Consider the following 15814-nt stretch of genomic DNA (forward strand, 5'->3'; position numbering starts at 1 on the left):
ATGTTGCAGGAAGCTTCTGTTGATCCAAACACCTTCAGGATGATCAGAATGGATAACAGCATCCCTGGCAGCTTTTCACCCATGATGGTATCTGTGCCCTGGTACAGGAATATGGGACCCGGTATAAAATCATTACTAACTACAGTCATGTATAATATAAGTCCTCTTTTTAGACACAGAATTTCATCTGACAATATATCTGCCGGATGACAAGCATGATGAAATTGATTACAAGAAGAATGCCGTCATTTGCATTATTGCAATAATCTAACAATTTCATATAAGTTCTATGATTATAGAATTATTTTGAAGTCACCCTTCTTTAAAACAAAGACTTTTAGAAATCTACCACCCCTTGAACAGTTCTGCAATGGTACAGCCCATATTATCAACATTACCCAAGTGGGGAAGAAGGAAGGAAGTTCAACTTTATATAGAACAGGTCACAGTGCACCACAGCCATGAAAAAGAGTTTTAAATAAAAACAGTATGGTACAAATGTGCATGTGCCTGCTTTTGTATTAATATTTTCATTTTAGGCCACACCAATTTAATTTCTTGGTTCACGGATTCGCTCGCTCCTATTTTTTGGGGAAAAAAATAAAAATAAAAATTACCACTCAGCAAATTTTCACCATTAATGAAACCATTCACCAACTTTCTGGTGTAGCAAACATAAAAACTGACACTACTTTTGTAATTTTCAACGAACAGGTGCTGTTACTGTACAGTAATAGTGTTTTTGTACTTTTTTCAAGCTGAAAACTTTTTTTCTTTATGTTTGGGATTAGCCCTTACCTTTACCCGAACCATTTTACAATTTTTATTTTTATTTTTATTTCGCCCTCTCGCTCCATATTTTTTATGAAAAAATCCATGAACCAAGAAATTAAATGGGTGTGGCCTTATCAATCCATGAAAATGTATTTCTTCATCATATGACAAAAGAGCCACAACTTGGTTCTGAAAAAAGTGCACATTCCAAAAGTGGCTGACTAAGTGAATGATGAAGTAATAAAAAAAAGATAAAAGAAGCTTTTCCTTTTGATACAAATGATAATTGCAACATCTTTTGTTCAGGAGCGGAAATTAAAACCAAGAATTTGATCACACTAATATTTCTAAAATAAATAAAAAATGCTGTTAATTCTTGCACTTTAAAAATAATCTGTGATTTGAACTCACTCACAGTAGTTAGACTTCTACGCAACATATATTCTGTAGATGTACTGGTACATTTCCATTGTAAAGTTTACAAGGATAAGATAGACCCATGTTTTCTATGAGGAAAAGACTTACCTGAGTGTGAAGTTTTAACTTGGCAGAAAATTGCAGTCTTTACTGCGAAGAAGTGATGAAGGACTTTTCTTCTCCTCCTTGTAAGAACTGCTGTGCCTGTTGTGTAAGACAAGACACAAGTATGGCATTCCTGTTCCTCTATCGTGTGTAGCTTTAAAATGATGGTAAATATAACATTCGTAGTAAGTTATATACGTTATACTATGATGGTTTTTTCTTGTCTTACAGTAATATGGCTTACTTGGTATCAACTTTTAGCAGTCTTGCCCCCTTTGCTTTTACTGTCTTGTGTGTATCCCTGACAAGGAAATGACCAGAAAAATTATTAATCTGCTTCATTTTGGTGTATTTTCTGATTATTTTCAGTCTTCAAATGTAATATTGATCAAAAATATTATTTCCTTTCTTTAGTCAACAAGTCACTTAAATGTGTTGACTTAGGGCAGAAGTGTCACAAAATTTCACAGAAATACACAGTGAAACGTCTGTTACTGTACATGTAATAATCACAAATTCACAATTTATCTAGTTGATTGACTAGCAGTACAAGTCCTCAACATAAGACAGAGACTTACCCAGAGACTCCGTCCTGATGACACATGTATGTGAACTTGAAGTCGATCCTGCAGGCTGGAATGGCCTTTCGTTGGAAGTGTGCGCCAAAAGACTTACATGTACTGTATAAGGGACTGTGCAATAGTTAGCAGGAAGGGGGGCTGGTGTGTTGGTGAGGGCCTTGGGAAATTTTGTTGGCTTGGGGGGAGGGCGATGGGAGAAATTTGGGGATGGGGGAGGGCCACAGAAAATATTTTGAGGTTGGGGAAAGGGCGTGGAAAAATATTTTGGAGTTTAGGAATTTGTTCTACCATCCTACCTGTAGGTATGAACAGTTTTCCCCTTTCTTTCCAGCTTTGTGCCAAGTTGGAACTGTTCCAAAAGTATCCCTCCCATTGTTTCTCATCGTTGCATGTGCATGTCACATACACATATCTGGAATACGGACATAATTTATTATCATATAGCCAGATGGAGTTGGCCAATCAGAGGCCCCCATTTCCTTTGGGTTATCAGGCCGTAACGTCACACTTTTTCAGCTTTAATCGTCAATTCAAACAAAAGAACCACAAGCGCGCAACTGCAGTTGTTTGAATTTTCCACAACCGTGCACTACTTAGAATCAAACTATGGAATCCCGGGCCGTACCGCAAAATGCCACTTTAAGTGAAACGGGACTGTACGTGAAACAACAACAATGCCTATCAGTTTGGATAGGCCTGATGATAATAACGTTAATACCCCGCCTTATCCTCGGTGTATATGGTGAGATAATCGGTTCTACATTCAATTTGTTCTTTGTAAGTTTTCACACAAGTTCACCGTAATAGGACCTAATAGTCGCCTCTGTCAGGTCTCATATCAGCTATGCGTTGATTTACATCATTCACCTGGACTTCAGGAAGAATAGTGACCTTTCAGTCACTAGTGGAGATCCAGATCAAACCAAACCAAAACATAATATCATAATACAGTAACTGTACAATGCATAAGTATGTGCATGTAGCACTTAGTCAATGGGGGTGTGGGGTGGGGCAAGAATTTTCTGTAATGCAAGGGTCACATTTCCATCAAGTATATGCCTTACGGGAACAAAAAGTATGACGTACGTACAGTGGTGGTATTTGTTTGCTTTTTTCAAGCTGAAAATGTATTCAGGAATTCTTTTAATTTTGTATTAGCCCTTATCTTTTAATCCCATCTCAGACATTGTGCATTAAAGTACAAACTTTTTTCGCCCTGTTGCTCCATATTTATTCTAGAAACATCCAAGCTACATTTTGTTCAACTCTACTTCTGATGCTTCCATCCACTGTAGGTTATACATCATCAGCTGAATCAGTATAGCAAATATTAGATATTGTACAGTGAAAAAAAAAAAATTTACCGCAGTACATGTAGATAGGCAAAATCTCTAATAACTAAATGCAATTCTTCCATCAAATGCTAAGAAACCTCAGCCACTTTAAACTTGATTGTACTAAGATTTTGGTGAAAAATCAAATATGTGATATCTAAATGTGAAAAAGTAAATGAGTAGGCTAAATGTTTCAAATCTTACATAAAGTTTAGATGTATATTATATTGACTACCACTCTGCATATGTCCAAACTATTAGTACATATTTCTGTATAATGTTAATCTAAAACCCAATGTTAATGATATATACCATATTTTGCAAACAACTATCAGTTTGTTAAGAGTGTACAAAATATTAGCCCAAACACGGTATTTCAGTGACACTGCTGACTAAAATAGGTGAAAGTTAACAATAATATTTTTGCTTCTTCCAATCACTTTTCTAGCTCTTGTTAAGCAGGAAACACACATCAAGTATTTTGCTAGGCTGGAGAAACAGGATATAACAAACATCACCGTATGAATCTGTGAGTAGAGTTTTGTTTTAACAAATCACAAATATCTTTCTGAATAATGATATTCATAATTCTACACCACAACTTTCAAACTTTCTGCCAGATGTCATGCTTGCATTATAAATCACAGCATTTTGAAGTTGATCTGGTTTGTTTTGGGTCAGATTTGATTGAGGAAAAAGTTCTGATGTTTTGAGGGAATCACAAATTGTGAGCCAGAAGGGAAGTGTAGGTATGCTGCTGCTCAAGGGTTTCTTTCCTCAGCTGTTGGTAATGGTTTGTAGTATCAGCACCATGGACAGCTGCTGGATCATTCTGGTTATCAGCCTGTGTCTGGTTATCAGCCTGTGTCTGGTTATCAGTCTGTGTCTGGTTATCAGCCTGTGTCTGATTATCAGCCTGTGTCTGGTTATCAGCTTTTGTCTTGTTATCAGCTGACTTATCATCATGAATCTGAAGGGATGTGTAGGTATGCTCCTGCTCAATGGTTTCTTTCCTCAGCTGTTGGTAATGGTTTGTATTATCAGCACCATGGACAGCTGCTGGATCATTCTGGTTATCAGCCTGTGTCTGGTTATCAGCCTGTGTCTGGTTATCAGCCTGTGTCTGGTTATCAGCCTGTGTCTATTTATCAGCCTGGGTCTATTTATCAGCCTGGGTCTTGCTATCAGCCTGTATCTACTTATTGGCTGACTCGTCATCATTCTCATCCAAGATAATCTGCGGGGAAGCTTCAGCATCTTCAGCAGCTGCAATCATCTGAATCTGAGCCTGAATGAGGTACTCTAGATCTCTTCTTGTGCCAGATTGTGAGAATGATGGTAGTAAGTAGGGCAGAGCCAACTACTGCACCAGAGATGGAACCAACACGTACAGTCAAGGAGAAGGTACCAGTAGGATCAGTAACTGAATATGACGTTACTGGTGCCATGGTAACAGTTGTGGGGATTTTGGGTTGGACAACAACAGACAGTGTGGAAGAGGCAGAGCCAACAAAATTTGCTGCAATACAGATGTACAAACCAGCATCAGCTGCAGTAACATTGGCTATGGTGATGGTACCGTTCACATCCACAGTCAGCCTCCTCAATTCAACAGTTATACCCTGTCCAGATGGGCGGATGACTGTGATGTCTGGTGTGGGGATTCCTGAAGCTTCACAGACCAATTGGAGAGTCTCCCCCTCTATTACTGTGTTATTGTGAACCCTCCCAAACCTTGCTATTGTTGGCTCTTCACAGTCTGACATCAAATCTTCAGGACTGATATCTTTAAGGATCTGTCCATGGAAGTTGCTGGGTCCTTCACATTTGATTTGGTTTTCAAATGAATGAGACCCAGTCATTTTGAAGGGAAGCATCCTACAGTCACACTGCCAGGGGTTGTTGTCAATGGTTACAGTGGAGATTGATGACAGTTCTGCAAAAATCTCTGCTTTTAGGACTGCAAGTCTGTTGTAATCTAGGGACAAATGTGTAAGATGTGGTGTTGAATTGAAAGTTCCAGCCGGAATATCACTGATATCATTATTGGTCAGGAGAAGACGCTGTAAGTTTCCCAGCCCTGTAAACATGTCAGATCTAAGGTTTGTTAAGTTGTTCTCATTTAAGGATAATCTGATCAGTTGTGGTGTTGAATTGAAAGTTCCAGCCTGAATATCATTGATTTCATTACTGTGTAAGTCAAGGGTCTTCAAGTTTCCCAGCCCTGTGAACATGTCAGATCTGAGGGTTGTTAACTTGTTTGCACGCAGGGACAACTGAGTCAGATATTGTGTTGAACTGAAAGTTCCAGCCTGAATATCATTGATCTCATTACTGTGTAAGTCAAGGTCCTCCAAGTTTCCCAGCCCTGTGAACATGTCGGAGCTAAGGTTTGTTAACTTGTTCTCACTTAAGGATAAGATAGTCAGTTGTGGTGTTGAATTAAAAGTTCCAGCCTGAATGTCACTGATCTTAATACTGTTTAAGAGAAGGTACCGCAAGTTTCCCAGCCCTGTGAACATGTCAGAGCTAAGGTTTGTTAACTTGTTCTCCTCTAAGATTAAGCTGGTCAGTTGTGGTGTTGAATTGAAAGTTCCAGCCTGAATTTCACTGATCTCATTACTATATAAGTTAAGGGTCTCCAAGTTTCCCAGCCCTGTGAACATGTCAGATCTGAGATACGTCAACTTGTTATTCCACAGGTACAAAACTCTCAGTTGTGGTGTTGAATTGAAAGTTCCAGCCTGAATATCACTGATCTCATTATCACTAAGGTTAATCGTCTCCAAGTTCCTCAGCCCTGTAAACATGTCAGATCTGAGTTTGGACAGGAGGTTCTCTTCAAGATCCAAATAGTTCAGATCTGACAAGTTATATAAAGTTTGACTATTGATTGTTGCAATATGATTGTTCCCTATATATAGACGTGTCAAGCTCCCATACCGTGAGAAATCAGACTGACTTAATGTTGTGATTAGATTGTTCTCCAAATCAAGTTTAGCGATGCCTGCCGGCAGGTTCTGAGGAGCACTGGTGAGGCCCTGGCTGCTGCAGTCAGCAGTAGAACCTCTAATGTTGCAGGAAGCTTCTGTTGATCCAAACACCTTCAGGATGATCAGAAGGGATAACAGCATCCCTGGCAGCTTTTCACCCATGATGGTATCTGTGCCCTGGTACAGGAATATGGGACCCGGTATAAAATCATTACTAACAACAGTCATGTATAATATAAGTCCTCTTTTTAGACACAGAATTTCATCTGACAATATATCTGCCGGATGACAAGCATGATGAAATTGATTACAAGAAGAATGCCGTCATTTGCATTATTGCAATAATCTAACAATTTCATATAAGTTCTATGATTATAGAATTATTTTGAAGTTACCCTTCTTTAAAACAAAGACTTTTAGAAATCATACCACCCCTTGAACAGTTCTGCAATGGTACAGCCCATATTATCAACATTACCCAAGTGGGGAAGAAGGAAGGAAGTTCAACTTTATATAGAACAGGTCACAGTGCACCACAGCCATGAAAAAGAGTTTTAAATAAAAACAGTATGGTACAAATGTGCATGTGCCTGCTTTTGTATTAATATTTTCATTTTAGGCCACACCAATTTAATTTCTTGGTTCACGGATTCGCTCGCTCCTATTTTTTGGGAAAAAAAATAAAAATAAAAATTACCACTTTTCAATTTTCACCATTAATGAAACCATTCACCAACTTTCTGGTGTAGCAAACATAAAAACTGACACTTCTTTTGTAATTTTCAACGAACAGGTGCTGTTACTGTACAGTAATAGTGTTTTTGTACTTTTTTCAAACTGAAAACTTTTTTTCTTTATGTTTGGGATTAGCCCTTACCTTTACCCGCACCATTTTACAATTTTTATTTTTATTTTTATTTCGCCCTCTCGCTCCATATTTTTTATGAAAAAATCCGTGAACCAAGAAATTAAATGGGTGTGGCCTTATCAATACATGAAAATGTATTTCTTCATCATATGACAAAAGAGCCACAACTTGGTTCTGAAAAAAGTGCACATTCCAAAAGTGGCTGACTAAGTGAATGATGAAGTAATAAAAAAAAAGATAAAAGAAGCTTTTTCCTTTTGATACAAATGATAAGTGCAACATCTTTTGTTCAGGAGCGGAAATTAAAACCAAGAATTTGATCACACTAATATTTCTAAAATAAATAAAAAATGCTGTTAATTCTTGCACTTTAAAAAGAATCTGTGATTTGAACTCACTCATTATAATAGTAGTTAGACTTCTACGCAACATATATTCTGTAGATGTACTGGTACATTTCCATTGTAAAGTTTACACGGATAAGATAGACCCATGTTTTCTATGAGGAAAAGACTTACCTGTGAAGTTTTAACTTGGCAGAAAATTGCAGTCTTTACTGCGAAGAAGTGATGAAGGACTTTTCTTCTCCTCCTTGTAAGAACTGCTGTGCCTGTTGTGTAAGACAAGACACAAGTATGGCATTCCTGTTCCTCTATCGTGTGTAGCTTTAAAATGATGGTAAATATAACATTCGTAGTAAGTTATATACGTTATACTATGATGGTTTTTTCTTGTCTTACAGTAATATGGCTTACTTGGTATCAACTTTTAGCAGTCTTGCCCCCTTTGCTTTTACTGTCTTGTGTGTATCCCTGACAAGGAAATGACCAGAAAAATTATTAATCTGCTTCATTTTGGTGTATTTTCTGATTATTTTCAGTCTTCAAATGTAATATTGATCAAGTACATTAATTTCTTTTCATTAGCAAACACAAAATGTCACTTAAATGTGTTGCTTTAGGATAGAAGTGTCACAAACTTCCACAGTAATACACAATGTATGGTCTGTTACAGTAACTGTAAATAATCACATACTTCACAATCCATCTACATGATTGACTAAAGTCCTTATAAGCAGTGTAAGTCCTCAACATAAGACAGACTTACCCAGAGACTCCGTCCTGATGACACATGTATGTGAACTTGAAGTCGATCCTACAGACTGGATGGCTTTAGTTGGAAGTGTGCGCCTCTGTGGGCCAAAATCTTGCTTAATTGGGACTGTACAATATTTAGCAGGGGGCGGTGTGTTGGGAAGCGGAGGAGAGCCTTGGAAGTTTTTTGGGGGGGGGGGGATGGAAAAAAGTTTGGGGTTGGGCTGGGGCCATGGAAAAACATTTGCATTTGGCGAAGGGGCATGGAAAAATAATTCAATCTATGAATCGTTATACCATCATCATACTATTAGGTTTTTCCCCATTCTTACTTCCAAATCTGGAACATTGCCAGCTAATGGCAACAAGTTGGAAATGATGTGCCAGAATTGCCCCTCTCACTTTTCCTTGTATTCACATCAGAGGTCCTGGTATAGTTGGCACACACATAATGTCAGGAAGGTGGGCATAAGGTCACAAAACTAGTAGTACAAAAAATAGTATATTTCTTGACAAATACAAATTCATTTTTTTTTTGCAAACAGCGCAGTTATATTAGGTTAGGCCCTGGTTTGGATGTAAATCTAAAGCCCAACTTATTACATTTATTAAATATCTATGATTCCACCAATATCATTATGCAGTACCTCAGTTTGTCAAGGCCATAAGACACCAATGGAAATCTGTATAGGTATCGATAATGTAAAAATAGGCAAGTTCAGGGTATCATAATCTCATCTGTGAACATTCCAAGCCATAATAACTCACGCCACACAGCAGCCCGCTATCTCAAGTGTACAAAAAGTCTGATTTTAAAAACTTCTGACACTGTTTATTACATTGCCAGCCGCAACCTTAAAACACCTCAACATCTTCCTCTACTGTGAAATCACATCCTTACAAAAATAGAAGAAATTACAGTATCCAGAAGTAATATTTGAAAGCTAACTCAACTTTAGATTAGAATTTCATGATAGGAAATGAGGAATTGGATTGCTTAGGCCCTGCCCATTTATTACATTGTCAGCTGTAAACATAAAACACCTCAAAAACTTCCTTTCTACCAGAAATCATGAGTTCCTGCAAAAATACAAGAATTGACAGTATCCAGAAGTAACATTAGACAAGGAGGTTGAAAAATGACCTCCTTGCTTTAGAAGTTAAAGGACTTAAATCTCAGGAAACAAAAAACTGAATTGCTCAAGCCGAACCCGTTTGATACATTGTCAGTCGCAAACATAAAACACCTCAAAAACTTCCTTTCTACCAGAAATCATTGAGTCCCTGCAAAAATACATTCAAAAAAAAGAATTGACAGTATCCAGAAGTAACATTAGATTAGATTTTAATCCCAGGAAACAAAGAACTGAATTACTTTAGCCCAACCCATTCATTACATTGCCAGCCTGGATGTAAAACACCTAAAGTTAAAAACTTCCTTTCACCAGAAATCATTGAGTCCCTGCAAAAATACAAGAATTGACAGTATCCAGAAGTAACATCATATTAGACTTTAATCCCAGGAAACGAGAAACTGAATTACTTTAGCCCTGCCCGTTATTACATTGCCAGCCTGGAGGTATAACTGACATTTCCGTTTCTTCCATGGAGAAATTACGCGGCGTCCTCTCCTCCGAGGAAACCAGGAGTCACGACTGCTGCGTCGGTTAACGCAGGGAAATTCTCTCATTGATTCTGCAGGGCTCGAAATACTTACAGGATTCATGCATAGGATAATAGGAAGATTCTTGTACACATTACCAGGATGTACTTACTTGCTTACGTTTTGGTGTCTATCAGACACCTTCCTCAGAGCTTCTGACTGGATTTCTGCTTCTTGCTGCTATATGTAGCCGATGTAGGTGGCGCTTTTGTGGCGAGAACACTATATCCCATATTCTACCAACCTGATGAAATTATTTTTGGGACTCATGCATAGTTTCATCCACAGTTTACTTGTACATGTAGTTTGTCAAGTTTTTCAGGTACAGGTACAGGTCCACTGACATATACCTGTATCTCTGTAAACAATTCCTGCACCTGATTTTGCATTTAGGTACACGACTTACCATATTTTCTCGTGAAATGTACCTTCCAGGTAATAAGTGTCAGACAAATCTATGAGACTGAAACATACATTTGTAACATGGGACAACTGAAATAACATATGCTTATACTTCATGGTGTTTTGTTCTCTTTGCCCTGGGTTAATTTGCAAGACTCGGCAAGGACTTCTTCACACTGTCCCTGGTTCAATTTGGCATTTCCATTTCTTCCCCAGAGAAAATACGCAGTGTCCTCTCCCTGAGGCAACTGGGCGTCACAACTACAGCAGCAGATAGGGAAACTCCCCCTGCAAATTTGAGATCTCTGATCTCTTGTTGAACTTTGAGATTATTGTAAAACAATCCTTGATATCATCTGCTGCACAAAGTAATGCTAATGACTACTTATTCAGGCAATAGTTATAGAGCAGAGATACATGGTGTGGATATGTGTGATGGATTTGATTTGAATTTGTCAAAAAGCTATTTCTTGGGTGCTGCAATAGTTCGACTTGGTTCAACTTCGAATTCTACATGGCAAACATTGGCCTGTTAATATACGTTGTGCAGTAGCTTCTGAAACCTTTCTTAAATGTTTTATTTATTGGGTTGGCTGTTCAGAAACCTTCCATATAGTTTTTACCCACATATCACTGCTAGTTGCCTTAAACTTAAAGGCACCACATGCGATACTGCAACATGTATAAATCTTTCCTCAGAAATAAAAGCTTGAGGAGCCAGTTGTGAGATGTTCGCAATGCCATCATTTTTCCCTTGGCGTCTGTTTTGCTCTCCGACCAGTGCTGTCTCCAGGACCCGTCCCTCCGTCCCTGGACGGAAATTTACTTGTTGGGACGGAACAAAATTTCACCCATTCCGTCCCCAAAAATCATAATTTCATCATTTTCATGACATGAAAATGCAGTTTCGTAAGCTTAAAATGGCAGATTCAATAACTAAAATAGCCTTCCGAATTCAAATTTAATCGACTTTTGCCTTTTTCTTCACCACGCCTCCACCTTCCAAGCCACGAGATGAACATCGCCTCATGCGGCTCCGACATAGGGAGATGTGTGGACATCGCAGATCGGCAGTGTGCTATTCGCGTGGCGCAAAAGAAGGCGGGGCTGCGGAGTTATCTCACCTTACCACTGTGCCTTACCACAGTTGTGGCTCTTTAGGCTAAAGCCCCAATGTCGAGTAGCACCAAAGTCCAAACATAAACTAAGGGTGAGAATGGGACTCTCGAACTGATGATGTGACGAACACGCGGTGTACACCTGTTCTTTTCATAAACATTTTCCAGACACGCCCTATTGGCGAAAGTTCTGGGTTTGGCAGAAATCAGCTTCTTTTCGTATGCAGGTCGCCCGAGCTGTGGGCGGAGAACGCATCCCGCCCAATTTGTTTCCATATAGTTAAAGATGTGTGTGTACTGGTGTATGAACAAGCATGACAAGAAAACATCTGTAATAATCGACATCACTTTTATTCTGTTTTATTTTGCAATGCCGATCGGAATCACCAGGCTCTTGTACGTTTTAAAATCAACATTAACGGAAAACTGCAATTCATTATGAACCTGACACGGCAGTTCAGAGATTATCTTTCTTTACTCGGCCGTCGCGTGTTTGTCGGAGGCCTCAGTAAACCGCCACACTGGTGATCTCCAAAGTTCTATAACCATCAACAAAGGAGGTTTTCCCCCTGGTGCAAACTCTAAACAGATGGCAAAAACCATATTCTCACCGTCTACATCTACGATGTGACGAAGCCACGGCCGATTCTTGCGCCATTTATCTTCAAAAGTACGTTTTTGCTTGTAGTAGGGACCGAGTTCGCAGCTAATCTCCAAGCAGATTCCTCCGGTGGCATTAAAACAGTAACATAAGCTGGGGAAGGAATTAGCCGGCAAGGGAGGATTATTGGCCACCGCTGTGGCCAATAACTCCTCTGCCGGCTACACTCTTTCCCATTTGCCACAGCAACATCTGCTTGGAGATTAGTTCGCAGCGCCGTGTTCGTAAAGTTCCGCGTTTCATCGTGATTGACATGGTGTTACCGCTTTGTCCGCGCCGCTGCTGCCTGTGATTGGTGGGAAGTTGATTGAATTTGTAGAATTATGACGCACGCCCTGTCACAGGCGCTACTTCAAAAGGCTGCCGCCGATGCTGCTACCATGGTAACAACACGTCTAGCCGCGTTTTCCAACTCACTGCTGTTATAGCTTACATACATAATTTTCGGGGGAATGTAAATCTGTTTTCACGGGAAAATATCAGGAATCGATCTTGTATATTTTTTGCCGATCTTCCACTAAAATTATACGGGAGTAGCCCGCGACGGTATTCTTACCCAGCGCTGTGAACATGATCGTTGTTGGCAATTTTCCACCGATCTGCAAATCTGTACCCTTTGGACGGTGCTGGACGACGAGCAGAAAGGTGTTCAATTTTATCGAGAAATGCACATTCCTTTCAATACGATCTTACGATATCTTACAAGCTGAAATGCGTCAATGGACCTCGGCCAATAATGCAAACACCCGCGGCGTTATCCAGCCCCCGAGCTATCCACAAATTATCAACAAATACGTGAAAATGACGACGAAAAAGTATCATGCAAAGTTCAGAGTGTAAACGCAACACGGCTTAACGAACAATATATTTCGTCAGCGAAATGCCGACCAAGGGGCGGGCAGATCGTGGGGTGTCGGTAGTCCTACTTTACGAAATGAAATTTTGCCTCTGAAAATACGTGAAATAGCGTTTTAGAGGGTTTGAATTTTCAAATTTTCCCGGGGAGCATGCCCCCGGACCCCCCTAGTTTGGCAAGCGCCTGCGGCGCTCGCGTCGGGCCTTCGGCCCGATCCCCCCACCCCAATGTTAGGGACGGAAATAAATTTAAAGCTGGAGACAGCACTGTCTCCGACTGAAGTGAAACATCAGCGATGCTCTCGACCCATCGTCCACTTGATTTACATCCTTGCAGTTTATCTGATGTGTCGTTTTCCATAAAGTGCACAAGCCTGCCTGTCTTTGTTTGAGTGCCTTTCAAAATACTGGTCTAACTATCTTTGAACTATCCCTTTCTAGCTTTGCCATCAAGTGTATGCTTGTGACTCAATGTCTGCTGTGTCATATCTTTTATAATCAATTACGTGTGTGTACATTGTGTGTTTTCTTTTCAGCATATTTTTTGGATGGGCGTGAAACCAATGGTTCATTGCAAGAATTTGGTTATCACAAAAATAATATTTTTGTAGGATAACTTGTTAGTAAAATATTCACTTTTCTGAAGGGTAGTATTCACCAAGGACATTATATTGAAGCATTATACAATATTTTATTTTATTTTATTTTACTGATTTTGCAGCAATGCAATACAGAGGAAATCCAAAGCAGCAATGCTCATGTTGGGTGCCATCAAACATACCTTTAGATAATGCAATAGGACATCAAGTCATTCACAAAAAGTCTACATAAAGATAAAGTAATGAGTTCAGGTACTCAGTTGGCTTTGACTTTCTGACAGTTCAGTTTATGATACGTCTATGCAATGTCCAAAAAGGGGTTAAAAAACGAGGATACTTGGGAAAAATACTCCATATTTTTTCTGCAATGTGTGTATTTTGTTACCATTTTGCCTCCCTTGTTTTCAGTATTTTAAGTGCCTGTTTTGTTGTCTGTCTCTCCCTCCATTCCACAGGCACTTTCTTCATGTACAGTGGCCTAGCCCTTTTGGGGGTCCTCTTCATTTGGGCCTTCGTGCCCGAAACGAGGGGCAAGCGTTTGGAGGAGATTCAGGCGATATTTGAGGGGCCGTGCGTGATGGGTTGTGGTGGTAGTGGTTCACACTACACGCACGTCTCCGGGAAGGTCAGAGGTCAAACTCCTGAGCCGTCGGTGTGTACCCCCATCCTTGAGGAGGAGAGAAGCCCGGAGATGGAGGGGTTCGCTTAAAAGGCTGGGCTGTCTACCAGGCCAGGCTACCTGGCCTGTCTACCTGGCCTGGCTATCACGTCAGGCTACTCAGATCCCCCCATTCATAGCCCCATCATGTGGCACTCAACCAAAATAGCTGATTGACAGGCATAGTAATTGCTGATCTTCAACACTGTCAGTGCCCTGAGGTTGGCCTGTCCACTGGCTGGACCCTTTGGGAATGTGTCTGGTATGCCTTCCTTGCAGCTGTCAGGAACGCATTCAAGTACTATACCAGTACTGTGTTCGGTAAATGCTTTAGGGTGTTAGACCTAGAAAACAGAGGTCCTGGGTTCAAATCCTTTGACATGTCACAAAATCTGTGCTGTTAACAGTACTTTCCCCACTCTTACGTCTTAGAGATTATTGGCAGTGGAAGGAGAGGATTGGGCTGTCCTGGACACAAAAATTGTACAGTGGATAACAATCCACAGCCTCAAAAATGCTATGTGACTACTAAGATTTTATATGTCAACATGGCATACTAGCATAGAGAACAAGGAGGAGGTACATGTAATTATACCCCCCTTGGTCAGTACAAGTTTAGCTTTACAGTGAGCAAGTGATTTATGCTCTCCCTTCTTGTTGCACAAGCTGAGATAGTTTCTGTTCTAGAAGATAGATATTCAATAAAGAAACAAAATTCTGTTGCTGGCAAGCCCATTCTTACACACACACACACACACACACACACACACACACACACACACACACATTTACACACACACAAACATACACAAACACAGTGCTGATACTTGTGTTCCTGACATGCTGCAAGCAAGGCCTCCCAGACATATTCCCGAAGGGCCCAGCCAGTGGTGCCACTGTAGTGGACAGGGCAACCTTGGGTCACTGGCACTAGCAGGGTTGGAGATCAGCAATTACTATGCCTGTCAATCAGCTATTTTGGCTGAGTGCCGTATGATGGGGCTATGAATGGGGGGATCTGAGTAGCCTGACGTGATAGCCAGGCCAGGTAGACAGGCCAGGTAGCCTGGCCTGGTAGACACCCCAGCCTTTTAAGCGAACCCGGAGATGGAGTCTGACTCGTCTGATGTGGAGGAGTACAGCAGATGACGTTTTCTCCGCCCTTTAGAAACAAGTCAGCATTTTGTTCATTTTTTTTTTTACTCTTCTTTCTTCAGACTGGTAGATTTTTTCTTTGTACAAATGCTATTTCACCTTTATCTGTCACAGTGGAGTAATCTATATCCATTGTTTTTAAAAACTGGATATCTAGAGATATTATTAAAGTCAATGGACAGTTGTTTCAAATTCAATTGGTATCCCAAAAAAGCCCGGTCTGGATAGGGTTAATGGACACTCAGTTGTTTCAAATTGTAATATTTATAAAACATTGTTTTCATTATATTCCACTGTCCATAGACTTGATATCCCCAGATGAAACCAATAGATGTAAATGATGCTATATACATGTAGATGCTATCCAACAGATAAAGGTGAACTTATTCTAACATTTCACCACCAAGGGGACTTTTACAAATTGATAGGAATTTTTTTTCTTCTCCACCTTTCTATTCAGACTACCTGGTGAGATCTCTCTGAACCCTAACACTTCACTCGCAGCACAGATGCTGTGACAATATTTGAAATTAAGGC

The 15814-nt window shown here is 40.0% G+C and overlaps 1 protein-coding gene across 1 annotated transcript in view; it reads left to right on the top strand.

The window, feature by feature from the left end:
• LOC118416369 (proton myo-inositol cotransporter-like) overlaps nucleotides 1–15814 on the top strand; it is a 61737-nt gene that overhangs the window by 44526 nt on the left and 1397 nt on the right. Inside the window, exon 10 of the mRNA XM_035821463.1 lies at nucleotides 13920–14147. Within this exon, the coding sequence (XP_035677356.1) occupies nucleotides 13920–14147 (228 nt within the window). The remainder of the gene's footprint in view (nucleotides 1–13919; nucleotides 14148–15814) is intronic.

The sequence above is a fragment of the Branchiostoma floridae genome, chromosome 5 (genome assembly GCF_000003815.2).
Source record: "Branchiostoma floridae strain S238N-H82 chromosome 5, Bfl_VNyyK, whole genome shotgun sequence".
Classification (NCBI taxonomy): Eukaryota; Metazoa; Chordata; class Leptocardii; order Amphioxiformes; family Branchiostomatidae; genus Branchiostoma; species Branchiostoma floridae.